This window comes from Strigops habroptila, chromosome 20, assembly GCF_004027225.2.
Source record: "Strigops habroptila isolate Jane chromosome 20, bStrHab1.2.pri, whole genome shotgun sequence".
Classification (NCBI taxonomy): Eukaryota; Metazoa; Chordata; class Aves; order Psittaciformes; family Psittacidae; genus Strigops; species Strigops habroptila.
This window is the reverse complement of record NC_044296.2, coordinates 3,253,288-3,269,862: the sequence shown is the minus strand read 5'-3', so window position 1 is coordinate 3,269,862 and position 16,575 is coordinate 3,253,288. Positions and strand designations below refer to the sequence as shown.

Genomic DNA, 16,575 nt, shown 5'->3' with positions numbered 1-16,575 from the left:
CCTGGCAGTGTTCAAGGCCAGGTTGGACACAGGGGCTTGGAGCAACCTGCTCTAGTGGAAGGTGTCCCTGCCCGTGGCAGGGGGTTGGAGCTGGAGGAGCTTTAAGGTCTCTTCCACCCCAAACCAGGCTGGGATTCTATGACTCCATAATTGCTGCCCACAGAGAAGCAACACAACAAACAAAAAACACTGAGAAGTTTTACTTTTCCATCTTACTTTATTTCACTTTTTCTAGAAAATTCCTCCATAGTTCCACAAATTTAACAAAAAGTTTAAAATTCAGGACAAACAATCCTGGACCGTTATTACAAACATGATTTTTTTTTAATCTTGAAGTTAGTCTTGGGCCAGCTGAATTTCTTACAGCCGAGTGAAGAATTCCGTTTCCCAACACAACTTTGACCATCCTCAAGTGACAAGGTATTTAATACCTCGGCTCTAGGCAGAAATACAATTAAAAATCATCTAGAAGGTGAAGTACTTACATTTTTCTTTAGGAGTGCAAACTCGTCTCGGCAGTTTTTGATGGCTATTCACTGCCCCAGCAAACCAGGACCCATCGATCCCGGGCTTTAGAAGTAACACGGAACCAGCGACCCGGCTCTCTGCTGGTGGCAAGCTCCAAAAGGGAAGTTTAAACCTCTCCTGCCATCAAATCCATTCAAGATGGGACAAAAAAACCGCTTCTGGATTGTGGCATCAATCGCTTTGCTGGTCCTGATGCTACCACCGCGCGCGGCAACAGAAGAACTGGTGGCCAAAGCACTGATTGCACTTCCATGGATCCATGGGCACCGCTCGGCCGCTGCAATCCATCACGTCAGTAACCAAAGCCTCAGGGCTCAACACACGCGCAGACCAAGACACCAGGAACATGCCCTGACCCCTCTTCTGCCCTTTCACACCAAGGGAGAGCTGAAGAGCCGCGTCCTGACCTCAGCTCCACCACCTCTCCAACTGCTCTGAAAGCCTTCAGCCCAACCGGCACCAGCTCGTGCCTTCAATAACGAGACGAAGGACACTGGGAAGTAACAGAGTTCATTTTCCTTGGAAAACCATTATGGCTACAAGTCAATTTTGGCTATTTTAGTCTTTTTTTCCTTTTTTTCCTTTTTTTTTTTTTCTATTTTTTTTTCTCTTTTTTTTCCCATTTTAACAACGCTACTACAACATCCTCGAAGACCTGAAGCAATGCTGAGGGCAGCACTGCCACCTCCTTCCTATAGTACAATACTCCATCCATGCTCTCAAGAGTGACACAAGAACAAACACTTTATCCACAAATACCTGTACACGGCATGTTCAGAACAGCGGCCAGCCAGCCTACAGAGAACCTACACAGGGAACTCGCTCAGACCCAACTAGAAGGGGACACAAGATGAGGCCCAAATGTGACCGTTCCTTGTTTGCAGAGTCATCTCCTCCTGTGGTCCCCGACGCTACCACATACCCCAAAAAACAACAACTCTGTAGAACAACTAAGTACTTGCAAGAAACCTTTTAGTAACAAATCAGCATGTGCACACAATGGAAAAGAACTATTGCGGGGGGGAAGGGGGGGCGAAGGGGAGAACAATCCTATTTCAGGTTTTCAAGGAGATTATAAACAGTCTAAAAAAATCCATGTGTAAAATACTTCTTATAAAAACCAAACAAAATTCCTATCAACGCTCATCGGACTTCACGACTAAAGTCGGTTCCAGGACAGGACGATGCCAGAGCAGTGGGGCAGGAGCCCCGGGAGCTTCCAGCCGCGTTCAGGAACACCCTCCCATGCGTGTTCATGGACGGGCTGGGAGCAGCGCGGCCCATCTGCATCTTCACAGGAGAAAGGGCAGGCGGGAGGTGGCACCTCCACACCTTTGTGGGTAACCCCAGAGGCCACCAAGTGCTGCCAGGCGCCACGGGGGCACGTTCCCTGGGCACAGAAAGGAGGGAAAGACCTCGGGAGAGCTCAGGCCGGCTGCCACCGCTGCACCTCGGGGACAGGGCGATGCCGCCGTCCCCTTCCCCGGGGGCAGCGGGCACAGGAGGCCCTGCTGGGTCCACAGCGACCGCCCGGGGCTCGCCTCCTCCACACCACAGAGCCAAGGGAGCCCCGTGAGCGGTTCACACGTACCCACCGCAGCGAACACAGCCCCTGGTGAGCGGGGGACCCTCGTGGGCTGCCTCTGCCGTCCTGCACCGCGGCGCGTCCCACTGCCACCGAGCCAGAACCGCAGCTCCTCCTCCTGCCTTCCCAGCGGCCGCTTGCGCGCAGGGGTTCGCTCCAGGCTTGGCATTGTCCATCAAGAAAGAAAACAGCTGAGATCACTGTCGTGACAGGGTTTGCACCTGGCATGAGCTTGATTCTTTTTTATATATATATATATATATATACACACACACACACACACACACACGAGACACATGAAAGATGGTACAAAGACAAAATTAATGGGAATCGGGTCAACATGACCCAACTCAAACAAGCTTATCATCATATTGCCACTTCAGTTGATTAGTTGCAACATTTCCATGATAAAGAAAGGGGGAACCCAAAACAAGGGACTGGATTTGAGGATGGAGAAGGGACACAGCAGACCCTGGCGTGATGCAGCCCCCCAGCTCCCCCGTGGGGCTGTCACAGAGCTGGGGGGACCCCTCGGAGCAGAGGGATCCTCGGGAACGCCGCGCTCCTCCTCGCACCCACAGCCCACCTCATATTTGGCAACAGCTTAGACACTGATGGGGAAAACTGAGCAATTCTTCAAGAAAATACTGAGTTTTGGGAGCGGGAATGTAATACAGGTTTGATGAAAGCTCCAGGACTTTCCGCACACCCACCTAGACAACACTTGGAGGCCAACACTAGTTTAACTAGAAATATAGGAGAGGTCTGGGATTAGTGTTTACTGTTTCCTGAACAGGCAGCAGGGCGGGAGAGGGAGGAGGAAACAAACCCAACTTCACTCATTTCCTACGTCAGCGTTTTCCAGCTGTGTCCAAAGATAAAATTCTCCCTTGTTTTGGTTTTCCCAAAGTACAGCCACTACTATAGGGGCCACTGTAGGAGATTCCTCTTTGAGAACATAAGAACGAAACCAATCACGTCTTTTGGCAAAGTTATTTAAACACTGACAAGTGAGGAGACGAGAGGTGAGCCCCTTCCGAAGCACTGAATGCTTCCAAGATTGCTGCTGGGCTTCCACACACTAGAAATTGTCCACAAGAGGCATTTTAACAAACAAGTCAAATGTTATTAAGCGCCCTTCCCCTGCCAGAGCCTTTAGAAAACAGAACAGAAAAACACACCGTTAAGATCATAAGACCCAACTAGGCCCTTCTTATACATACAGTACATACATATATATAATATATATATAAAATATACAGCTTACAGTTTTGTAGTCCTATTACAGTTAAAGCAGACTGAAAGGAGTGAGACTTTGTTTAGGAGCTCAGATCAACAAAACAAGACATCTCCAAACCCCAGCGGGAGACAGCAGATTCTAGAGGCCTCTTCAAAGAGCACGAACTGTCTCTGCAGGAAGCTGAAGGTCCTGCCCGTGGAACGATGCCCTGGAGAGATCAGGAGCCACGTTACAGCAGTGCTCTGCACCGAACCGCGCCACAACGAGCTTGCAAGTGATCACAACTGGGATCTGTCCATCTCCTCTGCAGCAGAGCAGCGGGACCCACCTCTGGCGTCAGGCTCTCGGGTTAAGCTTTGTAAAAGCCAATCTTACTTACACAGCATCAACGCTTCCTCGCAGAGCTGGAGGCAACGGGACTCGCTGGAGCTCTCCGCAGGCAGATGGTCCCTAGATTTGGTGAAGAAAACATCATCCACACTTCTTCAGACCTCAGAGACGCCTGAAAACGTGCTCTTCAAACACAGTTGCTTGAAGTAGAACCAAAAAGGTCGTGCCGGGCGGTTAAGTGCAGCACGTCTTCTGCTCTACTCGGGATCTGCGCCCAAGCGTACATAGGAAGCCAGGGAGGACAGACTCAGCAATACGGGTGCTTGTTTGAAGCCTACAAGAAAGTGCAGCTGGCTGTGCATTCATAGAGCATGGCTGTTCTCTAAGGCAGTGCTTCGGGTGAATCAGGAGAATAAGAAGGCCTAGTTCCATGGGTTCGTTTCCTGGTACCAATCAAGGGGATCTCTGGTTTCAAAAGCAGCTGCTTCCAAGGCCAAGCGTCATGTCGCTACCGCTTCCAAGTAGCTCTGCAGCTTGCGGACGGTCGTCTCATCCAAGGAGAAGAGGTCAAAGTCAAAGGTTGTGTTGGTAACGTTAAAATGCCCAGTTTCCTCAATGAGATTTACAATCTGTACAGAAAGGAGACGAGCAAGGATGTAGACAGGGAGCCACGAAGATTACATAGAGCAGATACAGAGCAACCCACCCCGTCCTTCCCTCACCCCTCTAGAACAGCCTCAGAGAGGAGAATGCCTCACAACATGAAGGGAATCCTCTCCCAAAAAAGCAAACCAGCTCCTCCTGCACTAGCTCAGTCCAGGAAGGGACATGGGCACGTTTCTTGCCTTTTAAATCAGGCCAAGAGAGCCCAGCTTTGGAACTGCTACTGGGATGGCAGAGATGCACAAACCACACTTGTGCATCTTCTCCAACAAAACCATTGCATGCACATCTGATTTGGTGGGTTTCTTTCTACGTATCTTTGCTTTCAAAGAGAAGCAGACCCTCTCCTGAAGGAGAGGCAAGTGAAAGGTCAAGCATCGCAGGGGTCCAGCTGAGACCCTTGGACACAAAGGTTAGAGTACAACAGCCTGCCAGAGCTGGCGAATGATCTCTACCTGCTGTAGCACATTGCGCTCTCGTAGTGCCATTAGTCGCCTGTGAAGCTCCACTAATTCATCAGTGTAGGCCTGTAAAGGAGGCACGAACAGAAACAGTGACATATGTGACATGTTTGAGTGACTGCCAAAGTGACTCTTCTAGTGAGGATCAGAGGAACTTGAGGCCCTTTCACACATGCTCCTATTCCCAACTTTTTCCCACATTTTTTACTGCTTCCTCCATCCTTATCAAGTACTGGAGGACTAAAGACTTCACATAAATTCACATAAAGACTTCACAAGCTGACAGAGGGCAGATTTAGATTAGACATTCGGAAGAAGTTGTTCCCTTTGAGGGTGCTGAGGCGCTGGCACAGGGTGCCCAGAGAAGCTGTGGCTGCCCCATCCCTGGCAGTGTTCAAGGCCAGGTTGGACACAGGGGCTTGGAGCAACCTGCTCTAGTGGAAGGTGTCCCTGCCCGTGGCAGGGGTTGGAACTGGAGAAGCTTTAAGGTCCCTTCCAACACAAACCATTCCATGATTCTATGAAATACGGATGGTCTGAAGACCACCCGCAAGACTATTTAATGGCACCATTAACCAAATGCCTATAACCAGCTTTAAGAAGTGGTCAGAACCTTTGAGCTTAGAGGACCTCAATGAGGTGAAGTTCACCCTGGTGAACTTCAGTGCGAGTTCCTCATCAGCAGGTTGCACTAATAAATTACTCATTACCTGAAAATACCTGTATCAGTTCCCAGCAACCTGCTGAGCAACGAGTTGTGTTTGAGTAAGGAAAGACTCCGAGTGTGCTGTACTCATGGGTAGTTTTACATGCTCAGGGGGAACTGCAGGGTTGGTTACAAGCTCAGCATGGTAACTGCTCTCATAGAAGGGTGTTGGAGTTTTCTTATTTCTTTTATTTTAATTTAGGCAGCCAACCAGGCACGTTTCTGCCAGTGCACTATTGCTCCCAGGGGATGGAGTCTTAATCTGTAAAGCTGCCCCAGAGTTGTTCATGTCTGTATCAGCAAAACTGAACTCATTTAAGTAATTGTACCAAGGGAAAAAAGTATAATAATCCCAAACTCGCTTCCCTCCTCCCAAAAATGTGTGAACCATCCCCCTCCCCAGCACATTGACACAGAAAGAAGCACCGAACACCCTCACTGAATGCCATGCTGCTGGGATAGCTACTGTCTTCCATGAAACCTCTGGCAGCTGGACAAGAGGATGGTGTTTCAGGCACTTTCTTCAGTGTGTCTCAAGGGTGTCCCCTGCCACGTGCATTAAGCAGTCTAATAAAAGACAGTATCACCTAAAGACCTTGCCCCACATAAGCCACCCCAGCTGTGGGTAACATCAGGTTCTGTGGCTGGCAGGAGACTGGGGTGCAAGTATCTTTAGGATCCCACTTACACCTCACATTGAGTGATGAACTTGTGCTGTGTTCCCCTGTTCAAAGCATTAACACACACAAGTGAGAGCTACAGTCTGATTCTCTGATTACTGCAAGGACCTCAATGATTAGACCAAGGAAAAGTATTAAGCTCCCATTTGATTGATTTCTTTATGAGAAATACCACAATGGGAGAAGTCTCTAGACAACTTGGGGGTTGGTGATTTGTCTGCCACTCAGCCGTGCTTTGAGAGCACACACACTGCTCTGCTTCCCTCAGAGGCTACCAGGAAGGGAATTGCACTGAACAAACAAGGTTTCAACTAAACCAGCAAAGCAGAGCATCAAACAACCTTTCATTTGTCAGATCAAAGACAGATGAAAACGGACTTTTAATGAACAGGCCTCACCACTGCAGCAGTGGCCAGACCACTGGTTCAGACAAAGGGCAAACTTCCAAAACAATTCTAACATTTTGCATATGGAAACATCCTGCGGGTACATCTATTTAACATACACGACTTCTGCACTGTCACTCTCCAAAGCCTGGCCTTTCAACAGCTGGTTTTCATTATACTCAAGCTTTTAACCTGCCCAGACAGAGCCATGTGAACAGGCTCAGCTGACACAAACTGTTTTCTACACAGAAATGTTAGCAAGCGTCCAACAGTTCTACAATATGCAAATCCTCAAACACACCTTATCGTATGTGCCCTTCTTCAGGATCTTCTCTGGCTTGTTACAAGACTCTGGGCTTTTTCTTCCAGATGCCTAAAGGTAAAAAAAAATCAACATTAGGGACCAAAATTAGTTCTGACAGCACAGTGGGTTAATGGTTTGGACACACAGCACTTAGAGAGAGAAACTGAGTCTGGTGAAGAGTGAATAGGGAAGATTTAGTGCAAGTTAGAACTAACACCACAGACTGAACACAACGCAGGAACTAAGAGTGGTGGGAAGCAGCCCTTTATGGCACCCAGGATGCTGCTGTACCTTATTATTTGCAGGGGGCAGTTTCTGACCAGGAGGTGGCTCTCGACTCGGCAGGCAGGAATCTGCGCTGTTATCACTGTCGCTGTCACTAAGGCTCAGTCTGAAAGACAAGCAGCAGAGAATTAGCATCACCAGGTAGTGGGGAACTAACTCAGCTGTTGGCTAAACTACAGAGTTAAGTGAAATTCTCTTCTTTATTAGATTAGTGAATTGTCTGGGAGAAATGGCCAGCCTGTGATTTCCAAGAATCCCTTTTTTCCCCAGCTGACACCACCTTTGCCATCTTCCATTCCCTGGGCAGGCCCTCCACTGAGCCCATAGGCAAAAAACACATTTACTGTTTCTGGTGTGACCTTTGAGATTACCTATTTATTCTCATTCTTCTTCTGGCCCTACAGATGGATTATAGCAGGTATCCTAAGTTTTGACGAGTCTGACAAACTGTTTGTTATCTATCCCCTAAAGATATCCTCCAAAGTCTCTCCCATTCCTGTTCAGTTGATAACAAGAGTGCAACAATGGATTTGGGGCGGGGGGGCTGGTGAACACAAGCATCACTTGAAACTTGCAGTTGCTGTCTGGGCCAAGCATTTGGTTTCAAATATTCAGCTTGACACTCCAGGTTTTGTCTATGAACAGTGTTTCCTGGGGGGAGAAAGATGAAATTCAACTATTTCCACTGATCAAAGTGGGAAATGGCTGTAAACCAAGTCCTGTAGGAGTCAAGTAATCAACCAACAGCGAAGACCAAGACATCTTCGGTTTGTACCAGCCCTGTGCAGTGAGCAGAGCTCACACGCTGACAGCCTCCACATCACTCCTCTCATCTCTGCAGATCAAAGGTGGCACACACCATCCCGCTCAGCAGAGATCTGAAGATGACAATTAGGTGACTGTTTTAAGGGGCTCAGTCACTAACACCTGCAAGCTCACAGACCCCTTCCCAGGGCCTTCCTCTCTTTGAGCTCCAGTGATCTCTCCTCATCCAATTCTCTTCTCACCCTGCTGTTTTCATCTGTGCCAAGTCCTCCACACATCTGCCCCTTTTCTCCTCCTCTCACACTTTAACACATCACTTTGATTCCTCCCTCCAAATGGCGGGCACACAAAAATACCAAACACGGAGGGGAAAAAAGACAAACAAACATCTTTTTCTTCCTGATTTGTTACCACCTGGAATCCCGGCTGACTGGGTTTGCTTTGACTGCTGCCTCTTCTCCAGAGGAGCTGTCATCATCATCTGACTCCTCTGACTGCAGATCTTCCACCATGGAGCGCAACGGGCCTGGGATCAGAGCAGAGAAAGAAATTCATGAGGACACACAGAGCAGAACTCCATCCGAGCTGATCTCAACTGCAATAGTTGTTATTAAGATACATCAAGATTTTGCAGTAAGATGTCACTGGTATTTCCATTTTGCACAAAGATACTGCTAAGAGACTGTATCCCAGTCTCAAAACTAAAGCAGAGTTGACAAACTTTACTACTGCTGTGAAGCCACCCCAACCTCCCCCAAATGCTCCTGCTCTCTCTGAAATGAGAACAAAAGGACACATTTTTCATGTGCTTGGGGGCTATTTTAAATGTCACTCAAGAGACAGCATTTGCAGCAACACAGCATTTGCTAAGGTTAGAACATTTACTAGTGTATCTCTTGGGATTATCAGTGGAGGGAACTGAAAAAGGAGCTTTGTTATGTATTGGCAAAGTGATGAATGTCACATTTCTCATTTTTAATAAAACATATATGAGATTGGAGGAGAACTATTCTGGTGGCACTATAGATCAAGCAGCAGCCAACACATTTATAAACTGAGGCAGAAGCCAAAGTCAACAGGGAAAGAACCAAATCCAGAGAGGCACCCCACTCATAAATGAACTGCCAAAAGAAGAAAAATCCTTGTTTATGATTACACCAGGACGTTATCGCCTGTTCCGGGTGAAACATCACAGCTTCAACACATGGTTCCACACAAGAAACCATATTAGCCTTATATATATATAGTGCTAAGAAAATGGTTTTCCTTCTCATGAGCTTTTTAAGGTTATGCAAGGAAGATTTTAACGTATTTGATTTCTTGCAACACACCTTGACTGTGGTTCTGAGATGGCTCGAAATCAGAGTCAGAGCTGGAATCGGAGCTGGAGCTGGAGTTGGAAGGGCTGGACTGGACAGACTTAACCCCCCATAGAAGGGAAAAAAAAGAGAAAAAGAATCTTAACCTTTCTAATCCAGGAAAACAGTGCAGGACACAAACCACAGTGAGACAGAAGCATGCAAGCACTCTACGACATCACACATCACCGAATGCAGCCCTTGGAATTACAGAAAACATACAGAACACAAGGTGAATAAAAACAGCAGTTATGGAAACTTTGGCACATTGTAGCTCAGCAGCAGCACCAACAGGCCCCAGCAGATGGGAAAACACACCTTATTTTGCAATGTGAAGGCGACCAGCATACAGCCTAGAACAACTACCACAGCCCTCTTAGAAAGTGTATTTGCTGTAACCCACCAACATGCCCTTTGAACACCTCATACTGATCATGAAACAAAAAGGACACCTATCCTAACTACCTCATTTGGCTCCCAAATGAGTTCCAATGTACCACTATTCCCTCAAAACAGTTGTTTCTACACCAGTTTGAGGGATCCACTGTGCCATTTCCAGCTGAGTGTGAAAACAGAAACCTGCTGAACTCCAGTGGAACCAACTATGCAGACGGTCAGTGCTCAGCACCAATGCCAGGAGCACGCTGTGCAGTGAGAGCGGGTGAAAAGACATCATCAGCTACAGTTAACAGCAGCATCCAAAACAAAGCTTTAGCACTAAGTAAGGCTTTAACATAAGCCCAGATACTGTCCAGCAATCGCTGCTTCAGCTTGATGGGCCACGAGGTGGCAGCGAAGGCTCAGGCAACTATTTCATCCCCAACAGCAGTGCCTATAACAATAACCTTAAGAAGGTTTTGTTGTTACTCAGTAGGATCTGGTTTAAAGCTTCTCAATGTACTGTAAAATTACCCTGCCTTTTTTCCAAGCAATTCCCTCAAAATGCAGCATTTCAATTTCATTGCACCATTCCAGGGAATCCACCTATTATTTCCACTACCAAATCCTGATGCTACAAAAATCACACATTCCTGTCGCGCAATGAACTTTATTACAGAAAGTATTAACACTATAAAAACATAAAGGGGGAGAAAGAGGCACATCAGCAGCTTTGGGCATTAAGTGGAAGTGGCAGCAGGACTTTCATCCCAATACCACCCTTTCCCAATTGTAAAGATTGTGAAGAGTTTCATTTATTCCACTGTGAGAAGGTGGGGAAATGTGTCAAAAAAGGGGTATTACATCAAAGGGGAATTATTCAGTAGCCAAGGAGAATAATTCAACAGTTCCAAAATCTGATCTATCAACACACTGCAGCAGCCCTGTTTGTTTAGAGAAGTTACAACATGAAAGTAGAGCTGTATTTTCAAGGTAAGGGAGAACAGCTCTTATGTCTTACCCACACATTCAATCCGAACACCCTCCACTCCTGATAATCTAGCAGGTATTCCCTTAAAATGACCGAATCCCTAAGAAGCAGAAGTTGGAAGCTGTACAGACCCTCATCTCTCCTTTTGCCATTAACCCTATCAGCTATTCCAGCTGGACACACTCTGCTGCTCAGGCTGCAGTTACTGTCACCAGGCTGCGACAAAAGCACATGCCGACAATGGAAAAAAGCAGCCCGGCCCTCACATCTCAGCCTCTCCCTTTTGTCAGCACCAGCATTTAGGCAGCCAAGCATGAGGCCAGCTCAGGGAACTGGACTTGATGGGGGAAGGAGAGGGGAAAAAAAAAGGACAACTAACTTCCAGCAGGAGCTGAAATGGAAGGAGTAACTCCTCCAGCCCACTGCAAAGTCACACGAGCTCTCGTGCCAGCAGCACAAATGAGAGCAAGACTGTTCCTTTCAACAGCAGCCTGCAAAGATGTCAACTTTGAACGTGGAGCTGCAGCCTCAGAGCATGTTGCACAATATGTTGGCTGCAGCAGCAAAGCTGATTTAAGAGTTTCCGGGCCCTGATCCACCTCCAGCTGCTTATTCGCTTTAGTGATGTAGCTTTACCACACAGATCCTCCACCAGCTGTACGGTGCAGTCACTGGAGCAGCAAACTGCAGCGCTGGGAGCAAAAAGAAACCCCCAGGGTGGAAAAGGAACTCAGTCTTCTTGCTGATGCCAATGCATTATGCAGTTGTACCCTTAAGCTTCAAGTTCCACAGAAACCTAAGCTAATCTGACTGGCAGCTGCCACGTTCCCTCTCCATCACACTGAGTATTCCTACCCTCCTTCTGGGCCAGCACTCAAATACCTCTTGTAAAGCATCCAACAGACACAAGATTCTGGTGCAAGAGAGGACACAGAAGCATAAAAGCTTGGTGGGGGCAGGACAGGACTGCAGGAGCTGCTGTGGACCCACAACCCCAGTTTGTGGTTTCACAGAACAGTCTAAACACCACTATCAGCTTACAGCTGCCTGCAGGTCCCAAGGGGATGGGTGACACCTAAGAAATAATGAAGTATAAGACACTCGGGGCTTGGCAGAGCTCAGCAGAGCACAAACTCACAGTGAGGGCCATGGATCTGGTACAGGAACAATGGGCTTGCTACACACTGACACACTCCAGGTATAAAGGAGAGGAGCTGCTGACTCTCTTTAAGGCACAAGCCAGAGCTTAATCAAGCTGGAAAAAACCTCTTTGCAGAGTAACTTCAATTAACACTTCCCCAATAAACTCTTCTACTGGGAACCCTTTACCAAAAAATCCTTTCTGAAATAAACACATCAATTCTTACTGTATCATGGTGCTGAGTCTGAATTGTCCCCAAAAGATTTATTCTAGTTAAAGAAAATCTTCCTAAAAGTGGTCAGGAGGAAGCAGTTCAAAAATTCCTGTGCCATTATCCTGTGAATCCTATTAGGAGATAGATGGCTGCGTCCCAAATACAAAATACACAAGCAAAAAGTAGTGAGAGTTTGGATTTAAGCTGTGTCTTTCCCCTCCTACTTTTTTCGTTTTTTGCCTTCTTTTGGAAAATGATTTTTAGAAGACAGAGGATGAGGAATGTTCTTAGCTGGAAAAAGGAAAAAATATTTAGACAGCTTTTAAAAATAGTAGCACAATAACATAATTTGGTTTAGGTTTTACAACACACTTAAGTTTAACTTAAGGCGTGTGGTTGGATTCGGAGCTTTAGCCGACAGCACATTTCTTACAGGCCATGTCAAGAAACAGGGGGTTTATTTATATTTTCATATTGTTTTGTCTTTCAGAAACAAAACTGAAATTATTTCCTCCTCTTCTGAATTAAGATCACGTTCAAAACCACGATGTTATCATGAGCAGGCAGAAGCGTATCTATGCCTACTCCACCTCTGTAAACGTCACTGCAAGGGATGAACGAGAGGCCATAACCTTAAACTCTGACTTTTAGATAACTCTGCCTGCAGATAAAGCTAAACAGAGCTGCATATCTGAAACAGGAGGCAAAGCAGGTAGTAGTAATGATTAACACTGAGGAGGTTTTCAGAGAGGAGTTTTGAGGTACAACCCAGCCTCAGCATTTGCCAGTCAGGTTCTCCACCTCGTCTGAGGAGTGTTTTTGAACAGCTTTCTCATGCAGGGATTGAAGCAGTGTGCTTAAAAACTCTGCTAAAGGACAAATCCCTACTCACCTCTGACTTGAAAGAAGTTTCATCCTCTGAATTCGACTCCTCCATTTCCACAGGCTTTTTGATCTCCTTGGCCTCACTTTCAGATTTTACCTTTTCCACTTTGGCATTCATCTTCTCCTTGGTTTGTTTCTTCTCTGGATATGAGGAAGACGAGGTTCTGGGAGATGTCCCTAGGATATTCTTTACCCCTTTGGAGCTACTCTTTTTCTGTTTTTTGGCACTAGGCTTTGGTGACTCGACATTAGAGGGCCTCTTGCTGGAAGACTTTAATTCCGGCTGTGGCCCACCCTTTGGAGAAGTGTTCTCCAGTTTGGTCTCCTTCACGGCCAGTTTTGGTTCCTTGAAAGCAGCTTTTGGAGGCGCCTTCTCCTCCTTAGGCAGTTTGTTCTCAGTCGGTTTTCTGGAGGAGTCCTTCAAAGGCTTGTTTTGTTCTCTTTCAAGGTCTTTGGAGGAGTTTTTGCTTTCAGAGTCTTTTCTTGGCCTCTCTCTGTGCTCCTTGGTTACTTTGTGTGGCTTGGATGCCTTGCTACTTTCCTTGTTTGCATCCTAAAATTCAGCAACAGAAACATGCAAGCCAGGTATGAAATTGAAACTCTGCACAGCACCATAAAACACGCTCTCATAAATCACATGGAAGCATTTGTTCCACATAGACGTCCACCCACAGATGCCCAATGTACTTATCTACCTCCAAGCTAAACATCTAGATTTCTCTAAAGCAGAGATTGACAGCAGGCACTTAAACATCTACACTAGGACAGGATGAAACATGCTTCACAAAAGCCTGTTCCTTCCCATGGTCTATAAAAGGAGATCTATAAACATCTGTAGATGTTTAGTTCAGCTTCAATCTGCAGGGTTAACATCTGAACCCAGCTAAGAGGAAGCTCACTCTAGCCGCGTTTCCCAAAAGTTGTATTTCACGTCACATTTTAGAGAAAAAAAATCAGCAATTAAACAGACATTTTAAGGTTAAATCCCATCCATGGCAAATACAAGTTATGTTCATAGCCCCCAACTCGGTGAACCAACCTCTCTGCAACTGACAAAAATACTTAATGTCCTTGCAACCATAAGAGGGGCAAAGTCTCTGATATCAGCATTTTATCACCTTTAATAAGAGCTTTAAGACACCAACAGGCAGGACCCTGCCCATCCTAAGAGCCAGGTACTCACAAAGGAACAGGAGTACTTCCCTTGTGAATTGTATGTGAACTCGACACACTTGTAGAAGTGGGTCTTGTGGGGAGACACTGGTGTATGAACTGGACATCCTAAGATGCACCTGTGGGGGCAACCTGGAGGAAGAGAATCAGGAGCCTGTTGCCTCTTTAGCTACTGGCAATTTTCACCAGAGCTTGCGGCACAGCCCCTGATTTCTCTTCTGTCTTCTGTATTTTCAACCAAAATTAAATCAGCCACTAACAGTTAAGTCATCTCTATTCCTTTTCATAACATCAACATCAGAAAGCATGACTGAAGTGCCAGAAGTGTTTAGAGCCCTGAAGAAAATTCAGAATTGAATTACACTATAAAATGAATTGCCATTAATATCTGACTGTTCAGGCAGATAAAGTGTATATAATCCACATCAAAACACTGCTGGTGGATTGCTTCTCCTATGTAGAATTATATAAAAATCGCTTCATCATAAGTGGAAAAAAGAAAACTTAAGGTTCTTCTGAAGTCTCAAGAACTAGATACTGCTGGATGCAAACATCAAGTCTTCAAACCACTAGTGTGACCAAGTGCAGCCTGTGTTCTTCACACCACTACCCTAAGCGATCCTAAGGATAGAGGAAGTGCCAAGTCTCTACTCAGCCCTCCTGCCAGGAGATGCAACGACTTAAAGAGTACAGCTTTGCCTGACAAGACAGTGAAAGATCATGTAATTCACCCTGAGCATCACGGCTACAAGTTAGAACAATCAGAGAGGACTTCATTCAACTTCATCTGCTAGAGCAGATCAGGAGGAAGATACGGTTCGAAAATTCCCATTCTTGGACATTTCATTTTCTTTTCAAGTTTTCCCTGGAGACAGGTCCAGCAAATCACACAAAGGCCTCCTAACTGAGGCTAAGTTCCAGACCATTAGCTAGTGACCTACAGAGTACAAGGAAGGTTTCAGAATTAGAAGTAGCCAGAAACAGCTGCTAAACAAGCTCTTAGCAGCCAGTCCTGAAGGACTTCTTCACCTCAGAGGACACAAAAGCACACTTCATTCACCTTTGATCCATGGGATGGTTTGGTCTTCTTGGGATCAGAGAAGGCAGAGAGTGGTATCGTGGGTAACATCGGATAATCAGGACTTGGCCTTGAAACAGTTTCTGCTCCTTCTGGCATCACCATTACCTAGTAATAAAGAGAAGAAAAATGATGTATGAGTGAAGTCGCATGGACTATTAACATGGGATGATGTTAAGTTATTCGCTCAATTAACACACTATTATTCATCTTTTGAATGTTTTTTGCCCTGCTTAAAGGCCATAAAAAGATACTGTCTAGGTAATGCTTGGTTTCAAGGCAACTCCTCAAATACATAACATTAAAATCACAGAAAAAAAGAAAGGCAACCTGCAATATCAAGTATCTTTCCCAAAGGGAATGCCAATATTCTGAGCACAAGCAGGCAATAAAGCTCTGGACAAGAACTGTGTGTTCTGCTGTAAATGCTCTTATCCTGCAAAAGGGTAGCAAGATAAATCTGGAAGGAATGAGTGAGGCTTCACTCATTCAGAAATAAAAAGCAGGCCTTGGGATCTCCCCCTTGACAAGATCTGAGCACCAAGCACCCAGCTCATGAAACTTCCCTTCTTGCCTCCTCTATACTCTGTCAGAATAATCCTGTCAAAAATTCCCACTAGATGAATGGCAGCCAAAGTGATTCACAGATGAAACACCTCAATATGTAAGGAATACAATAACATACTATGAAAACCCTAGGAAGCAAGTGATGTTTTAGCCATCCCACAGCTAAAATAAGCAACTTCCTCTTTGTGCCCAGTACAGAAAAGCATTGGCACACTGAAGAAGAGCTGGGCAGATCAGCTTGCAATACTTGCCACTCCCGATTACTATCAACAAACCTTTCCAGGCCTGAAATATGTTGCTTTTGCTGTTGGGTTTTTTCTTCCCCAGAAGAAAATTCTGCCAGAATTACAACCACCTTTATTAAGGTCGTTGAGCAAAACCTAACCCATTCTACGATTCTGTGATACATGGGGGTGTCTCAGAACACAGTCATGTCATCCTCTGTCTGCTTAAGAACTTCATGCACTTTGTGGCTTGTACTAATTTGCATAGGTCTTGTAGTTATTTACGTACCATCTCTTTAGTCTATCATTGCGTATTACTTTCCTGGAAGCACAGTTCATCCACTGTAGCAACCCGTATCTTATTGTGCATTCAAGACTATAGCTATTTTTTCTCCTTCCACACCTGTTTCCAATCTATATTCAAACAATTTTCCTTAAATCTCTATTTTGTAAGCCACAAGCAGCCAACCTCAGGTTTAGAGGACATTTACTGACCAGCAAGCATTAAGTATTAAACTTTCCTGTGGTAAAAAAATCAAGTGAGGAATAGACTGGAAGCCTCTGCCTTTACTTAAGCTTTTCTATACTGATACAGCTCAGGAAGGTCACAGATAACTGTGTAACCGTCTGATG

The 16,575-nt window shown here is 45.8% G+C and overlaps 1 protein-coding gene across 4 annotated transcripts in view; it reads right to left on the bottom strand.

Annotated features, from left to right (window-relative positions):
* Positions 1-197: 197 nt before the first annotated feature.
* The window catches only part of MLLT1 (MLLT1 super elongation complex subunit), a 32,376-nt gene continuing 15,998 nt past the window's right edge, over positions 198-16,575 (bottom strand). The window contains exons 5-13 of one of the 4 annotated variants that reach the window (XR_003994742.2): positions 15,134-15,259; positions 12,908-13,453; positions 9,265-9,361; positions 8,348-8,459; positions 7,175-7,274; positions 6,881-6,952; positions 4,802-4,873; positions 3,733-4,312; positions 198-3,561 (exon numbers count right to left, since the gene is read on the bottom strand). Coding sequence is in view for 3 of the 4 variants with exons in the window: in XM_030509401.2 (XP_030365261.1) it covers positions 4,184-4,312; positions 4,802-4,873; positions 6,881-6,952; positions 7,175-7,274; positions 8,348-8,459; positions 9,265-9,361; positions 12,908-13,453; positions 15,134-15,259 (1,254 nt within the window). In the remaining variant the exon portion in view is untranslated. Of the gene's footprint in view, positions 4,313-4,801; positions 4,874-6,880; positions 6,953-7,174; positions 7,275-8,347; positions 8,460-9,264; positions 9,362-12,907; positions 13,454-15,133; positions 15,260-16,575 lie in introns of all 4 variants that reach the window. The other 3 variants (XM_030509402.1, XM_030509401.2, XM_030509403.2) reach the window with 3 other exon arrangements.